Source organism: Bufo bufo, chromosome 1, assembly GCF_905171765.1.
Source record: "Bufo bufo chromosome 1, aBufBuf1.1, whole genome shotgun sequence".
Taxonomy (NCBI): domain Eukaryota; kingdom Metazoa; phylum Chordata; class Amphibia; order Anura; family Bufonidae; genus Bufo; species Bufo bufo.
In genome coordinates, this window is record NC_053389.1 from 176,186,126 (window position 1) to 176,203,136 (window position 17,011).

General features: G+C 46.1%; 1 protein-coding gene across 4 annotated transcripts in view; it reads left to right on the forward strand.

The window, feature by feature from the left end:
* The window catches only part of PPP6R1 (protein phosphatase 6 regulatory subunit 1), a 126,649-nt gene that overhangs the window by 78,727 nt on the left and 30,911 nt on the right, over positions 1-17,011 (forward strand). For all 4 annotated transcript variants that reach the window (XM_040432375.1, XM_040432395.1, XM_040432390.1 and 1 more), the window contains 2 exons: positions 9,960-10,081; positions 10,188-10,350. In XM_040432375.1, coding sequence (XP_040288309.1) covers positions 9,960-10,081; positions 10,188-10,350 — 285 coding nt within the window. The remainder of the gene's footprint in view (positions 1-9,959; positions 10,082-10,187; positions 10,351-17,011) is intronic.

The following is a 17,011-nucleotide window of genomic DNA, read 5'->3' on the forward strand; positions in this document are numbered from 1 at the left end:
TCATTTTTCTCAGAAATACAGTCATATATGAACATGGGACCAACACAGATGTCTTCAGCTGCCAAACGCACATGTAACAAGTCAGCCAGTGTCATAGGTATCAATCTGCTGACAGATGCCTTTTAAAGTGCTTGTTTTGTACTATGGTCTATCCAGCTTTTATAAGAAATAGCGTAGATACTAAATGACCAAATTACCAGCCAGGATCTATGTATTTACTGATATATATTTTATATATATATATATATATATATATATATATATATATATATAGAGTTTGGAAAACGAGGAAGCAGCACACTGTAGAAGCGTGGGGTGCACGTCCGGCCAGTGAGGACCAGCACCTAGGTCCAATGAACTAGAGATAAAAAATCAGCCAGCAGCACTCCAATATTGCAAGGAAAATCGTATGGTTTATTGACCCAAAGTCAAGCGACGTTTCGACAGCTTGTTGCTGTCTTTATCAAGCCTAGTGCACAAGTGTTACAAGCGTGCTTTATATAGGGACACTGATCAACTAATAATATAACACCAATTGATAAAACATGATGAAAAATTGATATATATAGTGATACAAACAGTTACATAGATATATGAAAATCACTGTCATGATCTGACAAATATAGTGAGGATAAATGAAAATTCATTATTACAACATCCTTTACGCTGTGTACAGAAAATCTTAATAGGTGCAGGTGAAAACAATAATTGCGTGAAGTTAAAAACACTCACTGTCAGCTGGGTGACTGTATGTAGTTCAAATCGTGTGCTCCGCGGCGTTCCCATTCACTAACCGCGCATGCGCGGGACAAACAAATATCGCGTTACTTCTGGCGTCTAGGAACACACTGGCAACCACAATCAGGATGGCCGAGACAGCCTCACAAGTGATATGCGCATGTCAAGATAGCAGTAGGAGCCGCCCATCAGTCACTACGTAATCGTAGTCGCATACATGAATGATTAACTGGGTATAGGGAACGGAATTGTGGAAATATAATGTGATAAAGAAGCTTATATAGGAGGTAAGGTCTAGGACACTAACAGCCCGTGATCTACATGGTATACATATAAGGTCACTGGATTGAGCGTCTTATCAACCTATAGAACAGATGTAAAGAGGCTATGCAAATGGTGAAAAGAGAAAGATACCCAACACTGGCAGGTCACGTTAGTGATCCATCAGTGTTAGAATGGCAGAGAAGTAGGCGTCGCCAGGGTGAACCCACGAACCGCCACTACTCATGTATAGGGGTGCATCACTCTACCACCAATGCAATTCAGTCTCACAGCCATAGCTGTATATATGAAAAATATTCAAGTACCCTATAGAATATATATAAATATAAATATTTAATAAAGGATATAACGACTGTTTGGGCGGACAACTAGTGCAAAAAAGACAACAATACGCATTAATGTTGCAACAGCAGTCCAAATATCATGATGTGGATCCAATATATACAATATGGGTGGCCGACTGGAGCCGTAATGGACTTTGCATCATACAGCACCACAGTTGTGACCTTGAGAGTATTATTTATCTAAAAACAAAAAAGAAGAGAGAAATTATATATAATTCTCGTAAAAAATTTTTTGCTTGGTTACACGCTTTAATGTAAAAACATGTACATTCACCATACAGTTGGGAATATGGATCAGGCGATTAACGGAATGAGACAGTACTAATCAACCCTAAAATCAACGTTTAACCCATTGGGTTTTAGAGTCTTTAAAGTGTAAATCCAATATAATTCACGTTTTTTGAGGAGAGCTTGTCTATCTCCTCCCCGTCTCCCTAGTTCTATTTGTTCCAAAATGCGAAATTTCAGATCATTTTGCGTATGTCCTGCATCTTTAAAATGTTTGGACACCGGCAAGTCCATTTTCTCCTTCCTGATGGAATAGCGATGCTGATTAAGCCGTGTCTTTACTTCCCACGTGGTCTCGCCAACGTACCACTTGCCACAAGGGCAGGTCAGTTGGTAGACCACGTAGGATGAGTCACAGGTGAGGAATTGAGTGATTTTGATCACTCCATTGGTGGCCGGATTGAAAAATTTATCTCCCTTAATCATAAGTTTGCAATTTATGCAGTGGTAACAAGGAAAGCACCCAGTGCGAGTAGAGCCACACATTTCTCTTACACTAGTTTTGGCACTGCCCACGTCGGCTTTCACTAATCTGTCTCCCAGATATCGTCCTCTCCGATATGAAAACAAAGGGGGTGTGTTAAATTCTTCAATGTGAGGAAAACTATTCCCTAACAGGCTCCAATGTTTCCGAATGATAGTAGCGATATGCGAGCTATCAGTGGAAAATTGGGTAATGAAGGGAATGCGTGGATTTTTGGGGGCAACCTGAGACCTGATATCACCGGAGTGATACTCCACTCTCGTAATAGTATCCTTAATTAATTTTTTTGGGTATCCACGTTTGACAAATTTGTGGCCCATTTCTTTAAACCTAGTATGTCTCTTTTGTTCATCCTTGACTATCCGCTGAACACGGAGGAACTGGCTGAAAGGTAAGGACCGGATCATGGGACGAGGGTGATGGCTCTCATATCTCAATAGAGTATTTCTATCAGATGGTTTCACAAACAGATCTGTACTCAGACCTCGTCCCATGATCCGGACCTCCGTATCCAGGAACTGCAGTCTATCTGTTGAATGAACCACGGTAAACTTCACAGTTGGGTCAACTTCGTTGAGATATGCGTGGAAGGCGAGGAGGCCCAACGTGTCGCCCGTCCACACCAAGAAGATGTCATCAATATAGCGCCACCACCCCAGAACATGTCTGAAGTGGTGGCTGCCATAGATGAAAGACTCCTCAAGGTGGGCCATGTAGATGTTAGCGTAGGTGGGCGCCACGTTGGACCCCATCGCCGTCCCACGCAATTGGACAAAGTCGTCCTGGAACAGGAAGTAGTTTTTAGTCAAAACGAATCTAAGCAATGAAAGCAAAAAAGTCTGGCAAGATTCGGAATAATCAGAGTTGGCAAGACAAGTCTCAACCGCCCGTAGGCCCAGTTCATGATCGATCGACGTGTATAGACTACACACGTCGAACGAAACAAGAACTGCGCCCACAGGGATCTCAAGATCATTGATCTTAGATAAGAAGTCACTAGTGTCTCCAATGAATGATTTGGTGGAGATAGCAAAACAGCGCAACATCTTATCAAGGAAGATTGCCACATTATAAAAGAGGGACTCTCTACCCGACACAATTGGGCGGCCAGGAGGGGGCATCACCCCCTTATGGACTTTAGGCAGTGTGTACAATATGGGTGTGCTGGGTTTATCTCGATATAAGTAACAAAAAAGTTTGTCATCAATGATGTCAGCCTGACGGGCCTGATTTAGAATATCACGCAGTTCCCTCAATAAATTAAATTTGGGGTCCTGTGTTACCCGTTTGTACACCTGTGTGTCCTCAAGTTGGCCGTGGATCTCCCTGATGTACTCTCTGGTGTCCATCACCACAACCCCACCACCCTTATCGGCAGATTTGATGGTGAGGCTGTGGTCGGAGGCCAGAGAGCCCATCGCGGCGATCTCGTCGGAAGAGATGTTACCAAATCTGAGATCATTGTTCTCAGAATCATGTTTTAATTTGTCGAGGTCCCTTCGTATGGCTAATGAGAAAGCATCAACACCTGGGTGATCAATTACAGGGTTAAAATTACTTTTAACATATAATCCAGTGTTAAATAAAGATAATTCCGTTAGCTTATCATCATCACATCTAGAGGTTTGACTCTGTGTTGAGAACCAAATCTTAAGCCTAATACTCCGTAGGAATCTATGTAAGTCCAGCTCCATATGAAACCAATCCGTCCTGGACACAGGGCAAAATGAAAGGCCCCTGTTCAAGACGGATTGTTGTGCTTCATTCAGGGTGGTAGAGGAGATATTTACCACTATGTCATCTATGTCCTCTTTTTGTTCACAGTTTTCTGACGCTGGGGTCTGAGTTGTTTGTTTCTCTCCTCGCCATTTGCGGTGGCGCTTACCGCCCCTCCTGGTTCTATTGGATCCGTGTCCAGTCCTAAAAAAGGTTTCTGGGTTGTAGCTTGTAAATTGGCCTCTCCCCGTTCCTGGCTCATACTTTGAGATTGTGAACGTGTGTATCTTTTAACAGAGGAGTGATTTTGTCTCCTATCACCTCCTCTAGGATTCTTAGGGTCACGTTGCCACATATATATGAAACCACGTGTATAGTCCTCCATATCTCGAGTCCATTTTTGACGTTTCTTGTCTTTCAATTCAGATCTTAGTTTCTCAAAATGTGGTACACAAGACAAAGTGTATGCTTCATATTCATCAGTGGACATTAATTCAATCAGAAGTGATGTAGTTTTCTGAAGAGATTCTTGTATCAGCAATATCTCTTTCTGTAAAAACTCAATGTTAAGTAATATCATATCAAACGAAAATTTGTTACAAATCTGGGAAAACCTGGCACAAAATTCAACATTATTAGGGAATAAATCCGGTCCTAACTGTGACCGCATGCCACGTGGAATCCTGTGGTTTTGATGGTATTCGCATAAAGTGAACATATGGAGCTCCAGATTTATAAGACGTCGAGAGTCATATTCAAATTGTTTCTTGGTGTCAAGCAATGAAGGGGTGAACAAAAAAGTAGTGTCTCTATCCGTACCTCGCAGGATCCTCAGTTCATCCTCCCTGCTGTAAGTGAAGACATCTGGGTCCAGGTTTTCAGACGGTGTAGCCATATTAGGTGCAAAGCGTCCTCTGGTGCAATGGTAATAGAGTTTGGAAAACGAGGAAGCAGCACACTGTAGAAGCGTGGGGTGCACGTCCGGCCAGTGAGGACCAGCACCTAGGTCCAATGAACTAGAGATAAAAAATCAGCCAGCAGCACTCCAATATTGCAAGGAAAATCGTATGGTTTATTGACCCAAAGTCAAGCGACGTTTCGACAGCTTGTTGCTGTCTTTATCAAGCCTAGTGCACAAGTGTTACAAGCGTGCTTTATATAGGGACACTGATCAACTAATAATATAACACCAATTGATAAAACATGATGAAAAATTGATATATATAGTGATACAAACAGTTACATAGATATATGAAAATCACTGTCATGATCTGACAAATATAGTGAGGATAAATGAAAATTCATTATTACAACATCCTTTACGTTGTGTACAGAATATATATAACTCAGTACAGACCAAAAGTTTGGACACACCTTATCATTTAAAGAGTTTTCTTTATTTTCATGACTATGAAAATTGTAGATTCACACTGAAGGCATCAAAACTATGAATTAACACATGTGGAATTATATACATAACAAACAAGTGTGAAACAACTGAAAATATGTCATATTCTAGGTTCTTCAAAGTAGCCACCTTTTGCTTTGATTACTGCTTTGCACACTCTTGGCATTCTCTTGATGAGCTTCAAGAGGTAGTCCCCTGAAATGGTTTTCACTTCACAGGTGTGCCCTGTCAGGTTTAATAAGTGGGATTTCTTGCCTTATAAATGGGGTTGGGACCATCAGTGGCGTTCAGGAGAAGTCAGGTGGATACACAGCTGATAGTCCTACTGAATAGACTGTTAGAATTGGTATTATGGCAAGAAAAAAGCAGCTAAGTAAAGAAAAACGAGTGGCCATCATTACTTTAAGAAATGAAGGTCAGTCAGTCAGCTGAAAAATTGGGAAAACTTTGAAAGTACGGGCTATTTGACCATGAAGGAGAGTGATGGGGTGCTGCGCCAGATGACCTGGCCTCCACTGTCACCGGACCCGAACCCAATCGAGATGGTTTGGGGCGAGCTGGACCGCAGAGTGAAGGCAAAAGGGCCAACAAGTGCTAAACATATCTGGGTACTCCTTCAAGACTGTTGGAAGACCATTTCAGGGGACTACCTCTTGAAGCTCATCAAGAGAATGCCAAGAGTGTGCAAAGCAGTAATCAAAGCAAAAGGTGCCTACTTTGAAGAACCTAGAATATGACATATTTTCAGTTGTTTCACACTTGTTTGTTATGTATATAATTCCACATGTGTTAATTCATAGTTTTGATGCCTTCATAGTCATGTAAATAAAGAAAACTCTTTGAATGAGAAGGTGTGTCCAAACTTTTGGTCTGTACTGTGTTATACACATACATATATTAGGTATCGCCGCATCCGTAAAAACCTGCTCTATAAAAATACCACATGACCTAACCCCTCAGGTGAACACCGAAAAAGTGTCAAAAAAGCCATTTACATCACAAAAGTGTAATGGCAAGCGATCAAAAAGTCATATGCACACCAAAATTGTACCAATCAAACCGTCATCTCATCCTGCAAAAACAGAGATCCTACCAATAATCGCCCAAAACTGAATACTATTGCTCTCAGAATAAGGGAACACTAAAACATGATTTTTTTTATTTTGTTTCAAAAATATTATTGTGTAAAACTTACATAAATAAAAAAAGTATACATATTAGGTATCGCCACGTTCGTAATAACCTGCTCTATAAAAATATTGCATGACCTAACCCCTCAGGTGAATACCGTAAGAAATAAAAACGATGTAAAAAAATCTATTTTCTGTTACCTTGTCTCACAAAAAGTGTAATATAGAGCAACCAAAAATCATATGTACCCTAAAATAGTACCAACAAAACTGCCACCCTATCGCTCCTAAAATGGGGTCACTTTTTTGGAGTTTCTACTCTAGGGGTGCATCAGGGGGCCTTCAAATGGGGCATGGTGTCAAAAAAACAGTCCAGCAAAATCAGCCTTCCAAAAACTGTATGGCTTTCCTTTCCTTCTACGCCCTGCCGTGTGCCCGTACAGCAGTTTACGACCACATATGGGGTGTTAATGTAAACTACAGAATCGGAGCCATAAATATTGAGTTTTGTTTGGCTGTTAACCCTTGCTTTGTAACTGGAAACAAAATATTAAAATGGAAAATCTGCCAAAAAAGTGAAATTTTAAAATTTTATCTCTATTTTCCATTAATTCTTGTGGAACACCTAAAGAGTTAACAAAGTTTGTAAAATCAGTTTTGAATACCTTGAGGGGTGTAGATTGTAAAATGGGGTAATTTTTGGGTGGTTTCTATTATGTAAGGGTACTTTCACACTCGCGTTTGGTGCGGATCCGTCTTGTATCTGCACAGACAGATCCGCACCAATAATGCAAACGCTTGTATCCGTTCATAACGGATCCGTTTGCATAATTCATTAAAAAAAAAGTCTAAGTCAAAACGGATCCGTCTGGACTTACATTGAAAGTCAATAGGGGACGGATCAGTTTTCAATTGCGCCATATTGTGTCAGTGAAAAACGGATCCGTCCCCATTGACTTAAATTGTAAGTCAGGACGGATCCGTTTGGCTCCGCATAGTCAGACTGCAAGCTGCGGTTTTAGTGACCGTCTAAAAAACGCAACGGAGACCAAACGCAGCCAAACTGATGCATTCTGAGCGGATCCTTATCTATTCAGAATAGATTGGGGTTGAACTGATCTGTTTTGGGCTGCTTGTGAGAGCCCTGAACGGATCTCACAAACGGACCAGAAACGCCAGTGTGAAAGTAGCCTTAGCCTCACAAAGTGATTTCAGACCTGAACTGGTCCTGAAAAAGTGGGTTTTAGAAATTTTCAGAATCAAGATTTGCTTCTAAACTTCTAAGCCTTGTAAAAAATAAAATGGTATTCACAAAATGATCCAAACATGAAGTAGACATATGGGGAATGTAAATTAATAACTATTTTTGGAGGTATTACTATGTATTATAGAAGTAGAGAAATTGAAACTTGGAAATTTGCAAATTTTTCCAAATTTTTGGTAAATTTGGTATTTTTTTATAAATAAAAATTACTTTTTTTAACTCTATTTTACCAGTGTCATGAAGTACAATATGTGACGAAAAAACAGTCTCAGAATGTCTTGGATAAGTAAAAGCGTTTTAAAGTTATTCACACATAAAGTGACACATGTCAGATTTGCAAAAAATGGCCCGGTCCTTAAGGGGTTAAAAACCAGGCTATTTTTTGCAAATCTGTGTCACTTTATGTAGTGATAACTTTACAACGCTTTTACTTATCCAAGACATTCTGAGATTGTTTTCAGCAGCGCCGCGGCCTTCTCACTGTTTACCGCTGGCTCAGTGACGTCACGGCTAGTATCAACTGGCCTGGGCGCGGATAAGCTCCGTTCACTTGAATGGAGCTTAGCCCCGCCCACGCCAGTTGATACTAGTCATGACGTCACTGGGCCTGCAGTAAACAGCGAGAAGGCTGCTGTGCTACTGCCAGCGCTGCTGCCTTCTCAAACAGCTGATTGGCAGGGGTCCCGGGTGTCGGACCCCCGCCGATCAGATGCTGATGATCTATCCAAAGGATAGATCATCAGTTTAAACAAACTGCAGAACCCCTTTAAGTTTTACACAATAACAGCATTTTTGAAACCCCAAAAAATCATGTTTTAGTGTCTCCATAGTCTGAGAGCCATAGTTTTATTTTTATTTTATTTTTTTTGGGCGATTTTCTTAGTTAGGGTATCAATTTTTGCGGGATGAGTTAACGGTTAGATTGGTACTATTTTTGGGGGCATAAGCCTTTTTAATCGCTTGGTGTTGCACTTTAAGTGATGTAAGGTGACAAAAAAAATTATTTTTTTTTTTTAGCACAGTTTTTTTATTTTATATTTTTGACGGTGTTCATTTGAGGGGTTAGGTCATGTGATATTTTTATAGAGCTGGTCGATACCGAACTTTTCTTTTTCTTCCCTATTTTTTACAATATTTTTTTTTTTTTTTTACTTTATTTTGGGAAAAGGATCCTTTTTTTTTTATATACCTGAAACCTAATTTTTTTTGTGAAACTTTATTTTTTTTTGTACTTTTTTTACACTTATTTTTTGTCCCACTCTGGGGCTTCAACTTTTGGGGGTCTGATTCCCTTTACAATGCATCACAATACTTCTGTATTGTATTGTGATGCATTGGCTGTAAGTGTATTACAGACTGTAATACACTTACAGCCTGCTTGCCTGTGAGATCCAGGGGGCTGGATCTTACAGGCTGACCCAGAAGGCATCTGGCTGTCTTCCCTGACATTGGGTCCCAGTCACAAGCTCCGATCCCTGCACGGACATCGCACGTGCCGCGGTCAGCGCTGAACACAGCACATCAAGGTTTAATGCGCCGGCGCATGCATCAGTGACTGCAAGACCCCTGCCGCGGATCGGGCGGGCGCATCTTCTGCACCCGCCCGATCACAGCGCCGTACATGTACGGCGCTGGCCCTTAAGTAACGGACATACGCCGCGGGTCCTCTACGGGTTAAAGGGCTTGTCTCACTTCAGTAAATATCATTTGTCATGTAGATAAAATTAATACAAGCCACTTACTAATGTATTATTATCCATGTTGCCTCCGTTGCTGGCTTGATTCATTTTTCTATTACATTATACACTGCTCGTTTCCATGGTTACGACCACCCTGCAATCCAGCAGCAGTGGTTGTGCTTGTTGCACACTATATGAAATAGTGCCACCTCTCTACTTGCCAGGACCATGTGTGCGCACATAGGCTGGTGCTTTTTCCTATAGTGTGCAAGCATGGCCACTGCTGCTGGATTTTCAGGGTGGTCATAACCATGGAAACAGGCAGTGTATAATGTGATGGAAAAATGAATAAAGCCAGCAAAGGAGGCAGTATGGATAATAATACATAAGTGCCTTGCATTAACTTCCTCTACATGATAAATTATGTGTTTGCTAAATTGAGACAACCCTTTTAATATTAGCATGACGGTGGACTCGCAATGGATTTATTTATTTTTTTGTCAAAGTAGTTTTCTGTCCAGGAGAGGAGAGCTTTAATCTACTTCATTGCTCTATGCCAGAGCGAAAAAATATTCTTTAAAACTTTTTTACAGCAAAGTAACTTTTTTCTATCTCTTTTATTTTAGGAGCTGTGGCAGCACAGACAGTGAAGATAGTCGGGATTCTGATGAAGAGGAGGAGGATTCTGGTGGTGGTGCCAGTAGTAGTAATCCCTCAACAACAGATCCGCCACCTGAAACGTCAGAAGGTGGGACTCTATGGTTGAAGCTCTTAATTTAATCTACATAGGTGAAATTACTTTGTAAGTAGTAGTTTTGGGCACTTATTAAAACATTTTTTTACCCCCTGTTTAGAACCTGGCTGGACAGCAACCTTTGATTCCACATCTACAGATGCCTCAGTCTCTCAGTCGGATACTTCAGAAGATACTGGTTCGTCAGTGTGGGCAGAGAATGTACCTAATAACAGTAGTGAAGAGGTCTGGGCTGACTTTACAGATCACAGTAAACAGACGAGGTTATTATATGTTCTCTCTTTTAATGGCTGTGGTTGTTCACAAAGCAGAATATGCAATAGGTTTTATTCATGTTCACATTACATTTGAGCCCTACGTTGGAGAATTTTCCTGTATACGGCAAACGTATCAAAGGTAATGTCCTTTTGGCCTCCATTCAGTTGACATCTCAGTATACTTGATTTTTTTCTGCCTGGGAAAGCATAGTTGAAAATAAAATATGCCAAACAATATACATTTGTTCAGAGTGTAAGCCAATAGGAGATGTACTCCATTCTATGCCTAATAAGGTGGCATATGTCTGAGGTAAATTGGGGAAGTACGCCCAACATACATTCTAATGGAAGACTCTGAGCTTAAGCAAGCATAATCACAAACCTTTGGGTACTACTTCATCTTCTGATTTACCATCTCATGGCGGAGGTTTCTCGCTCGTATCATTGGGGGACACAGGAGACCATGGGTATAGCTGCTGCTGCCACTAGGAGGCGACACTAATTAAAAATGTGTTAGCTCCTTTTCTCAGCTATACCCCTCCTGCATACACTGAGCTAATCAGTTTTAGCTTAGTGTCTCTAGGAGGCAGACCTAGGCTTAGTGTCTCTAGGAGGGTGTCTTTTACCGTTTTCTTTTGTTATTTTACCTTTTTTCTTCTGTAGGTACGGGAAACAGACGCATGGCCTCTCTGTTTACCCTAGGAGGAAGGTCGGTGTCGGTTCCCCTCACCTCCCCCAAGAGGGGGGGTGGAGACTGTCCTCTGGGGCCCAGACGTCCCCGTTCTCCTGGAGCCGACCCTCACTTTTATTTATTTCTCGCACTTTCCATTGGGGGACACAGACCATGTGTATAGCCTAGGTAATTACTAGGAGGAGACACTATGCAAATAGAAAAAGAAAGCTCCTCCTCCCTCTGCTATACCCCCATGTTCCACCGGGAGGGCCCCAGTTCTTGCTTAGTGTCGGATAAGGAGGATGACATTCTCTCTACTCCCGTTTATTTTTTTCTGCAGGCATGCAGGGTCGCAATTTTGCTTTCCTGGTCTCTTGGTGGAGCAAGCGCCGGGGTCGAATTGACGTCCCCGGCTACCTCCCACCCTCCCCCAGAAGTTAAGTGGAACCGGGCTCGATCTGCACCTCCGGCGGCCTACCAGATTCGGGGTCACCTTCCTGCCCTCCTCCAGATCACTGCCACTCCTTGTGCCAGCTGACTGAGAGGTGACCTCTGCTGGTGTGGATTTGAGGGCGAAGACTACAGGACGCAGATAAGTACACTGCCTCCCCTGTCTCCCGGTGTGATGCTAGGGCCGCTTGGTGGGGGGTTTGAAGGGGGCGCGGATACCTGTCTGGGGCATCGCTACATAAGCGGCAACTTCCCGGCTTCCCTCGGCGGTGTCTAGGGGGCGGACCCTCCTACCCTTCCGGCAGCCGCGTCTTCTTATTTTCATATTTCCCCCGCGCGCGCGGGTTTCGCGCCTCCTGACGCGATTTGTGGCGGCACTCTGTCTAATGCTACTTCCGGCTCAGCGCTCTAGGCTGCTCCCGGCTCCACTGTCCCGGTTGCGTGCTGCAGGAACGGTAGGAGACCCTCGCCCCTTCCATTGCAGGATTACCGCCATCATGCCAAAACCTGGGGCCTCACAAAAATCCAGGTTGGCCCCACTGGGGCTATGTAAAGTTTGCGGCTTGCCACTTTCGGTCTCTGGGTCCTGTGACTCTTGCCTTGCCTCTGGACAGGATCATCCTCTCCTCCCCCTCTCACTCAGCCCAGTCCTCCCTCCGCCCTGTCAGAGCCCGCGGAACCCGCTTGGGCCTCTGCCATTTCTAGGGCGGCCGCTGACTTAGCCCAAGTCTCTCGGGCCGCCATGGCCTTCATGGAATGCATGGCGTTTACGGATCCTGTGGCTACCACCATACCGCTTCCCAGTGGTTCCCACAGAGGACGCTCAACCACTAAAAGGCAGTGTACACAGCAGCATCCTTCCTCGGATGATTCTGCTTCCCCTCCTCGCCTAGAGGCCCCGGTCAGACACTTCCCCTCCTCGCAGAGATCATAGATCGGAAGGGGAGAGATCCAGTTCTGACGAGGACACAGCTGGAGCCCTCGCCGTCCACTATGGTGGCAGACTTGGTGGCGGTGGTCTGGGATACCTTCGATATCCAGGGGGAATCTCCTTCCGCTGGTAGCCATGAATTCCCTTTTTCCACTTGAGGAAACCTCAAACGGTTGTATTCCCCATACATGGCGAGTTCGACAAGGTCCTCTCTAAGGCCTGGGACCGCCCGAATCATAGTTTTTCTGCTACGAAACTTATGGATACTCTTTATCCATTTCCTCAGAAAATGTGCAGCAGTGGTCTTCTCCTTCTAAGGTTGACCCGCCTGTGGCCAAATTAGCTAAGAATACAGCCATTCCTGTCTTGGACGGTTCGTCTCTACGGGATGCAGTGGACAGGCGTTTGGATTCTCTGTCCAAAGCCATCTTCACTCTGGCAGGCACTGGCCTGCGGCCCGCTTTCGCCTCGGCCTCGGTATCCAGAGCGCTTTCCGTATGGTTGCAGCGCCACCATCAGGACCTGGCGGAGCAGGATGCCTCTGCGGACACCTTCAATTTTGTCCTCCAGATGTCGCAGGCGACGAAGTTTCTCTGCAAAGCTTCCTTTGATATTAGCATTCTCTTTGCGCGTATCTCGGCCCTTTCGGTCACACAGCGTAGAGAAGTCTGGTTGAAGGTTTGGGACGCTGACGCTTCCTCTAAGCGTTCCCTCACTAACCTCCCCTTTTTGGGTTCCAGGCTTTTTGGTGCTAAGCTGGACAAGATCATCTCGGACGCGACGGGGGGCAAGAGTACCAACCTGCCCCAATCTAGATCCAACCGCACCTTTTGGAGGTCGGTCCTCCGGTTCTAGGAACCAGTCCTTTCGTCGCTTCTCCTCTTCCAGATCTGTGGCGGCCCCCTTCCCGAGTGGCTCTCAGGACTCCCGTAAGAAACCTGCCTTTAAGCCCCAGCCTTCCTGGCGCCCGTGGCCAGTCAGCCCGCCCTGCTGCTCCCAAGCAGTCTTCCGCTTGAAGGGGCGCCTTCACCTCTTACGGTGGGGGGCCGATTGCTCTCCATTCAACATGTTTGGAGAGATCATATCCAGGACGCCTGGGCCCTGGAAATTGTAACATCTGGTTACAAAATAGAATTCGCTTCCAGGCCTCCGGAGCGTTTCTTCTCTTCTCGAGTTCCGGGGGATCCGGTCCGGGCTTCGGCTCTTTTGCAGGCGGTCTCTTCCCTTTTGGACAGGGGAGTGATTATCCCAGTCACCTTGGAGGAGCAAGGCGCAGGTTTCTACTCCAACCTATTCGTGGTGCCAAAGGAGGGATCGGTGCGTCCTGTTCTGGATCTGAAGCTGTTAAACAGGTCTCTGCGGGTCCGGAGGGAGTCCCTCCGATCCGTTATTGCTTCTCTTCTTCCAGGGGAATTCTTCGCGTCGGTTGACATACAAGACGCCTATTTGCATGTCCCTATAGCAGAATCTCACCACAGGTTTCTGCGCTTCGCTGTCGGCGGGCAGCATTACCAGTTTGTCGCCCTGCCCTTTGTGCTGGCTACGGCCCCTCGGGTATTCACGAAGATCTTGGCGCCGCTCTTGGCGCTCCTCCGTACCAGGGGCATATCTCTGTTGCCCTACCTGGACGACCTACTGATAAAGGCTTCCTCCCTTCCCCTGGCCAGGGACAGCTTTCGGATCACTGTTCAGACTCTGGAGCAGTTTGGCTGGCTGATCAATGTCCAGAAGTCATCTCTTCTCTCCTCACAGAGGTTGACCTTCCTAGGGATGGTTCTGGACACCACGGCAGCTCGGATATTCCTGCCGAGTTCCAAGTCCTCTCGAATTCAGGAGTCTGTATCTCTCCTACTGCACTCTCGACGACTCTCCATCCGGGAGTGCATGAGAGTTCTGGGGCTGATGGTGGCCTCCTTCGAGGCCGTCCCCTTTACCCAGTTTCACACTCGGCCTCTACAGCGGGCGATTCTGTCCTTTTGGGACAGGACGTCGCACGGTCTGGCCTCTCGAGTCCGTCTGCCTCCTCGGGTTCGGGCGGACCTCTTGTGGTGGCTTTCCCCCCAAAACTTGATTTCAGGGAGGTCCTTTCTTCCGATCTCCTGGACAGTCGTCACCACCGACGCCAGCCTCCTAGGTTGGGGTGGTGTTCTACAGACCCGGACGGTGCAGGGGCTTTGGTCGGCGGCGGAGGCCCGCCTTCCGATCAACGTGCTGGAGCTCAGAGCAATTTTCCTCTTCCTTTCTCACTGGACTCATCTCCTGGCAGGTCTCCCGGTAAGGGTCCAGTCGGACAATGCCACTGCCGTGGCTTACATCAACCACCAGGGCGGGACCCGCAGCCGGACGGTGATGCAGGAGGCGGAGAGGATCCTCCAGTGGGCGGAGACTCATGTTCCAGTACTGTCGGCAGTGTACATCCCGGGGATCGACAATTGGAAGGCGGACTTTCTCAGCCGCAACACAGTGGATCCAGGAGAGTGGTCCTTAAATCCCGAAGTTGTCTCCATGGCGACGCTTCCCTCTCCTTTGTCTTTCCACCTCTGCCTCTACTACCGAATTTCGCAAGATCACGTTGGAAGGGATTCCGACCATTCTCATCGCCCCCGATTGGCCGCGCCGCGCCAGGTTCTCGGACGTCACTCGGATGCTGGCAGACGTGCCGTGGCCTCTTCCTCTCAGGGAGGACCTACTGTCTCAAGGACCGCTCTTCCACCAGAATTTACGGTCCCTGCGTTTAACGGCGTGGCTGTTGAGACCGCCATCCTGAAGAAGAGGGGCTTCTCGGACTCTGTGGTGAAGACCATGATCAAGGCTAGAAAACCAGTTTCCTCCTGGATATACTATAGTAGCTGGAAGGTCTTTCTTGCCTTTTGTGAGAAACTGGGCGTTTTTCCCCTTCGTTTCTCAGTTCCGGTGGTCCTCTCCTTTCTCCAGTCGGGTCTTGAGATGGGAATGTCCTTGAGCTCTCTGAAGGGTCAGGTCTCTGCTCTGGTCATTTTCTTTCAGCGATCCCTGGCTCTGCTCGGTCCAGTGAGGACCTTCCTACAAGGGGTGGCGCATTCGGTCCCTCCGTCTTCTCTCCAGGCGGCTCCCTTTGAACCTTTGAGGGAGGTTTCTTTGAATCTTCTCACCTGGAAGGTGGTCTTTTTGGTGGCGATCACCTCGATCAGGTGGGTATCGGAGATGGCCGCGCTTTCCTGTAGGGAGCCCTTTTTGGTCTCCCATCAGGATAAGGCGGTGCTGCGCCCGGTCCCTTCATTTTTGCCCAAGGTGGTCTCCACCTTCCACCTTAATGAAGATATAGTCCTGCCCTCTTTTTGTCCATCTCCGGCGAACCGCAAGGAGCGCGCTCTCCATTCCCTGGACGTTGTCCCGGCTCTGCGTGTGTACCTGTCGGTGACTGCCTCTTTCCGCCCTACGGATTCCCTTTTCGTGATTCCGGAAGGGCCTCGTAAAGGTCTGGCGGCTTCCAAGGTCTCTGTAGCCTGATGGATTCGGTCGGCTATTGCCACGGCTTATCGTGCCGTGGCAGGGTTTCCCCAGCCGGGGTTACCGCGCACTCCACCAGGGCGGTGGGGGCCTCCTGGGCTAGGCGTAATCGCGCCTCGGCATCTCATGTTTGTAAGGCGGCCACCTGGTCTTCCTTGCATATCTTTACACCGTTTTACCAGTTGCACTCTTTGGCATCGGCTGATGCTGTCCTTGGGCGCAAGGTATTGCAGGCGGTGGTTCCTGTTTGACCACTGGGCGTTTTCTCCTGGAGGTGCCGGTTTTTCCCACCCCGTGGACTGCTCTAGGACGTCCCATGGTCTGTGTCCCCCAATGGAATGTGCGAGAAAAGGAGATTTTTTGTGAAACTTGCCTGTAAAATCTTTTTCTCGTCTTTTCCATTGGGGGACACAGCTCCCTTCCATTCTTACCTGTTGTAGGAAGGGTTGGTTTAGTTCTTCGGGTCCTGAAGGTGTTTGGTCCGATGGCGGTATTCCATTGTTCTGGTCTCTATGGCTTTGGTCTCCTTCTCCTACTGCTTTTGCACGCACTGGGGTCCTCGCGGTGGAACATGGGGGTATAGCCCAGGGACGAGGAGCTTTCTTTTTCTATTTGCATAGTGTCTCCTCCTAGTAATGACCTAGGCTATACCCATGGTCTGTGTCCCCCAATGGAAAAGACGAGAAATAGATTTTACAGGTGAGTTTCACACAAAATCTCCCTTTTTTAGCACCCTTACTTGCCTGCCACCTTACTAAGGGTGGCTTCCCCATTCCATGGCTGTGGAGTTAAAAATTAGCCCCTTCTGGCCATTTGAGGCTGGGGGTTTCAGATTTCAAATACACGATTATATGTTAATATTATTTTTTAAAAAGTTACCTTTGTGCTATCAAGTGCTTAGTGTGGTGTCTGTTGCAGAACACCCTCTAAGGTGGTGCATGTGTTCCCCCTAATGCGGTTACTGCTGCACTTCCCCTTTGACAAGTCCATTGGAAGTTTTACATGCCGTCTCAACCCCCCTTCCATGAACACCCACTGCCGCTGGATACTGTACGTCCAGTTTCACTGCCCTCTTCCACAGGCAGAGTAATGCACAACCACTGGTTACTGTACATCCTATCGCG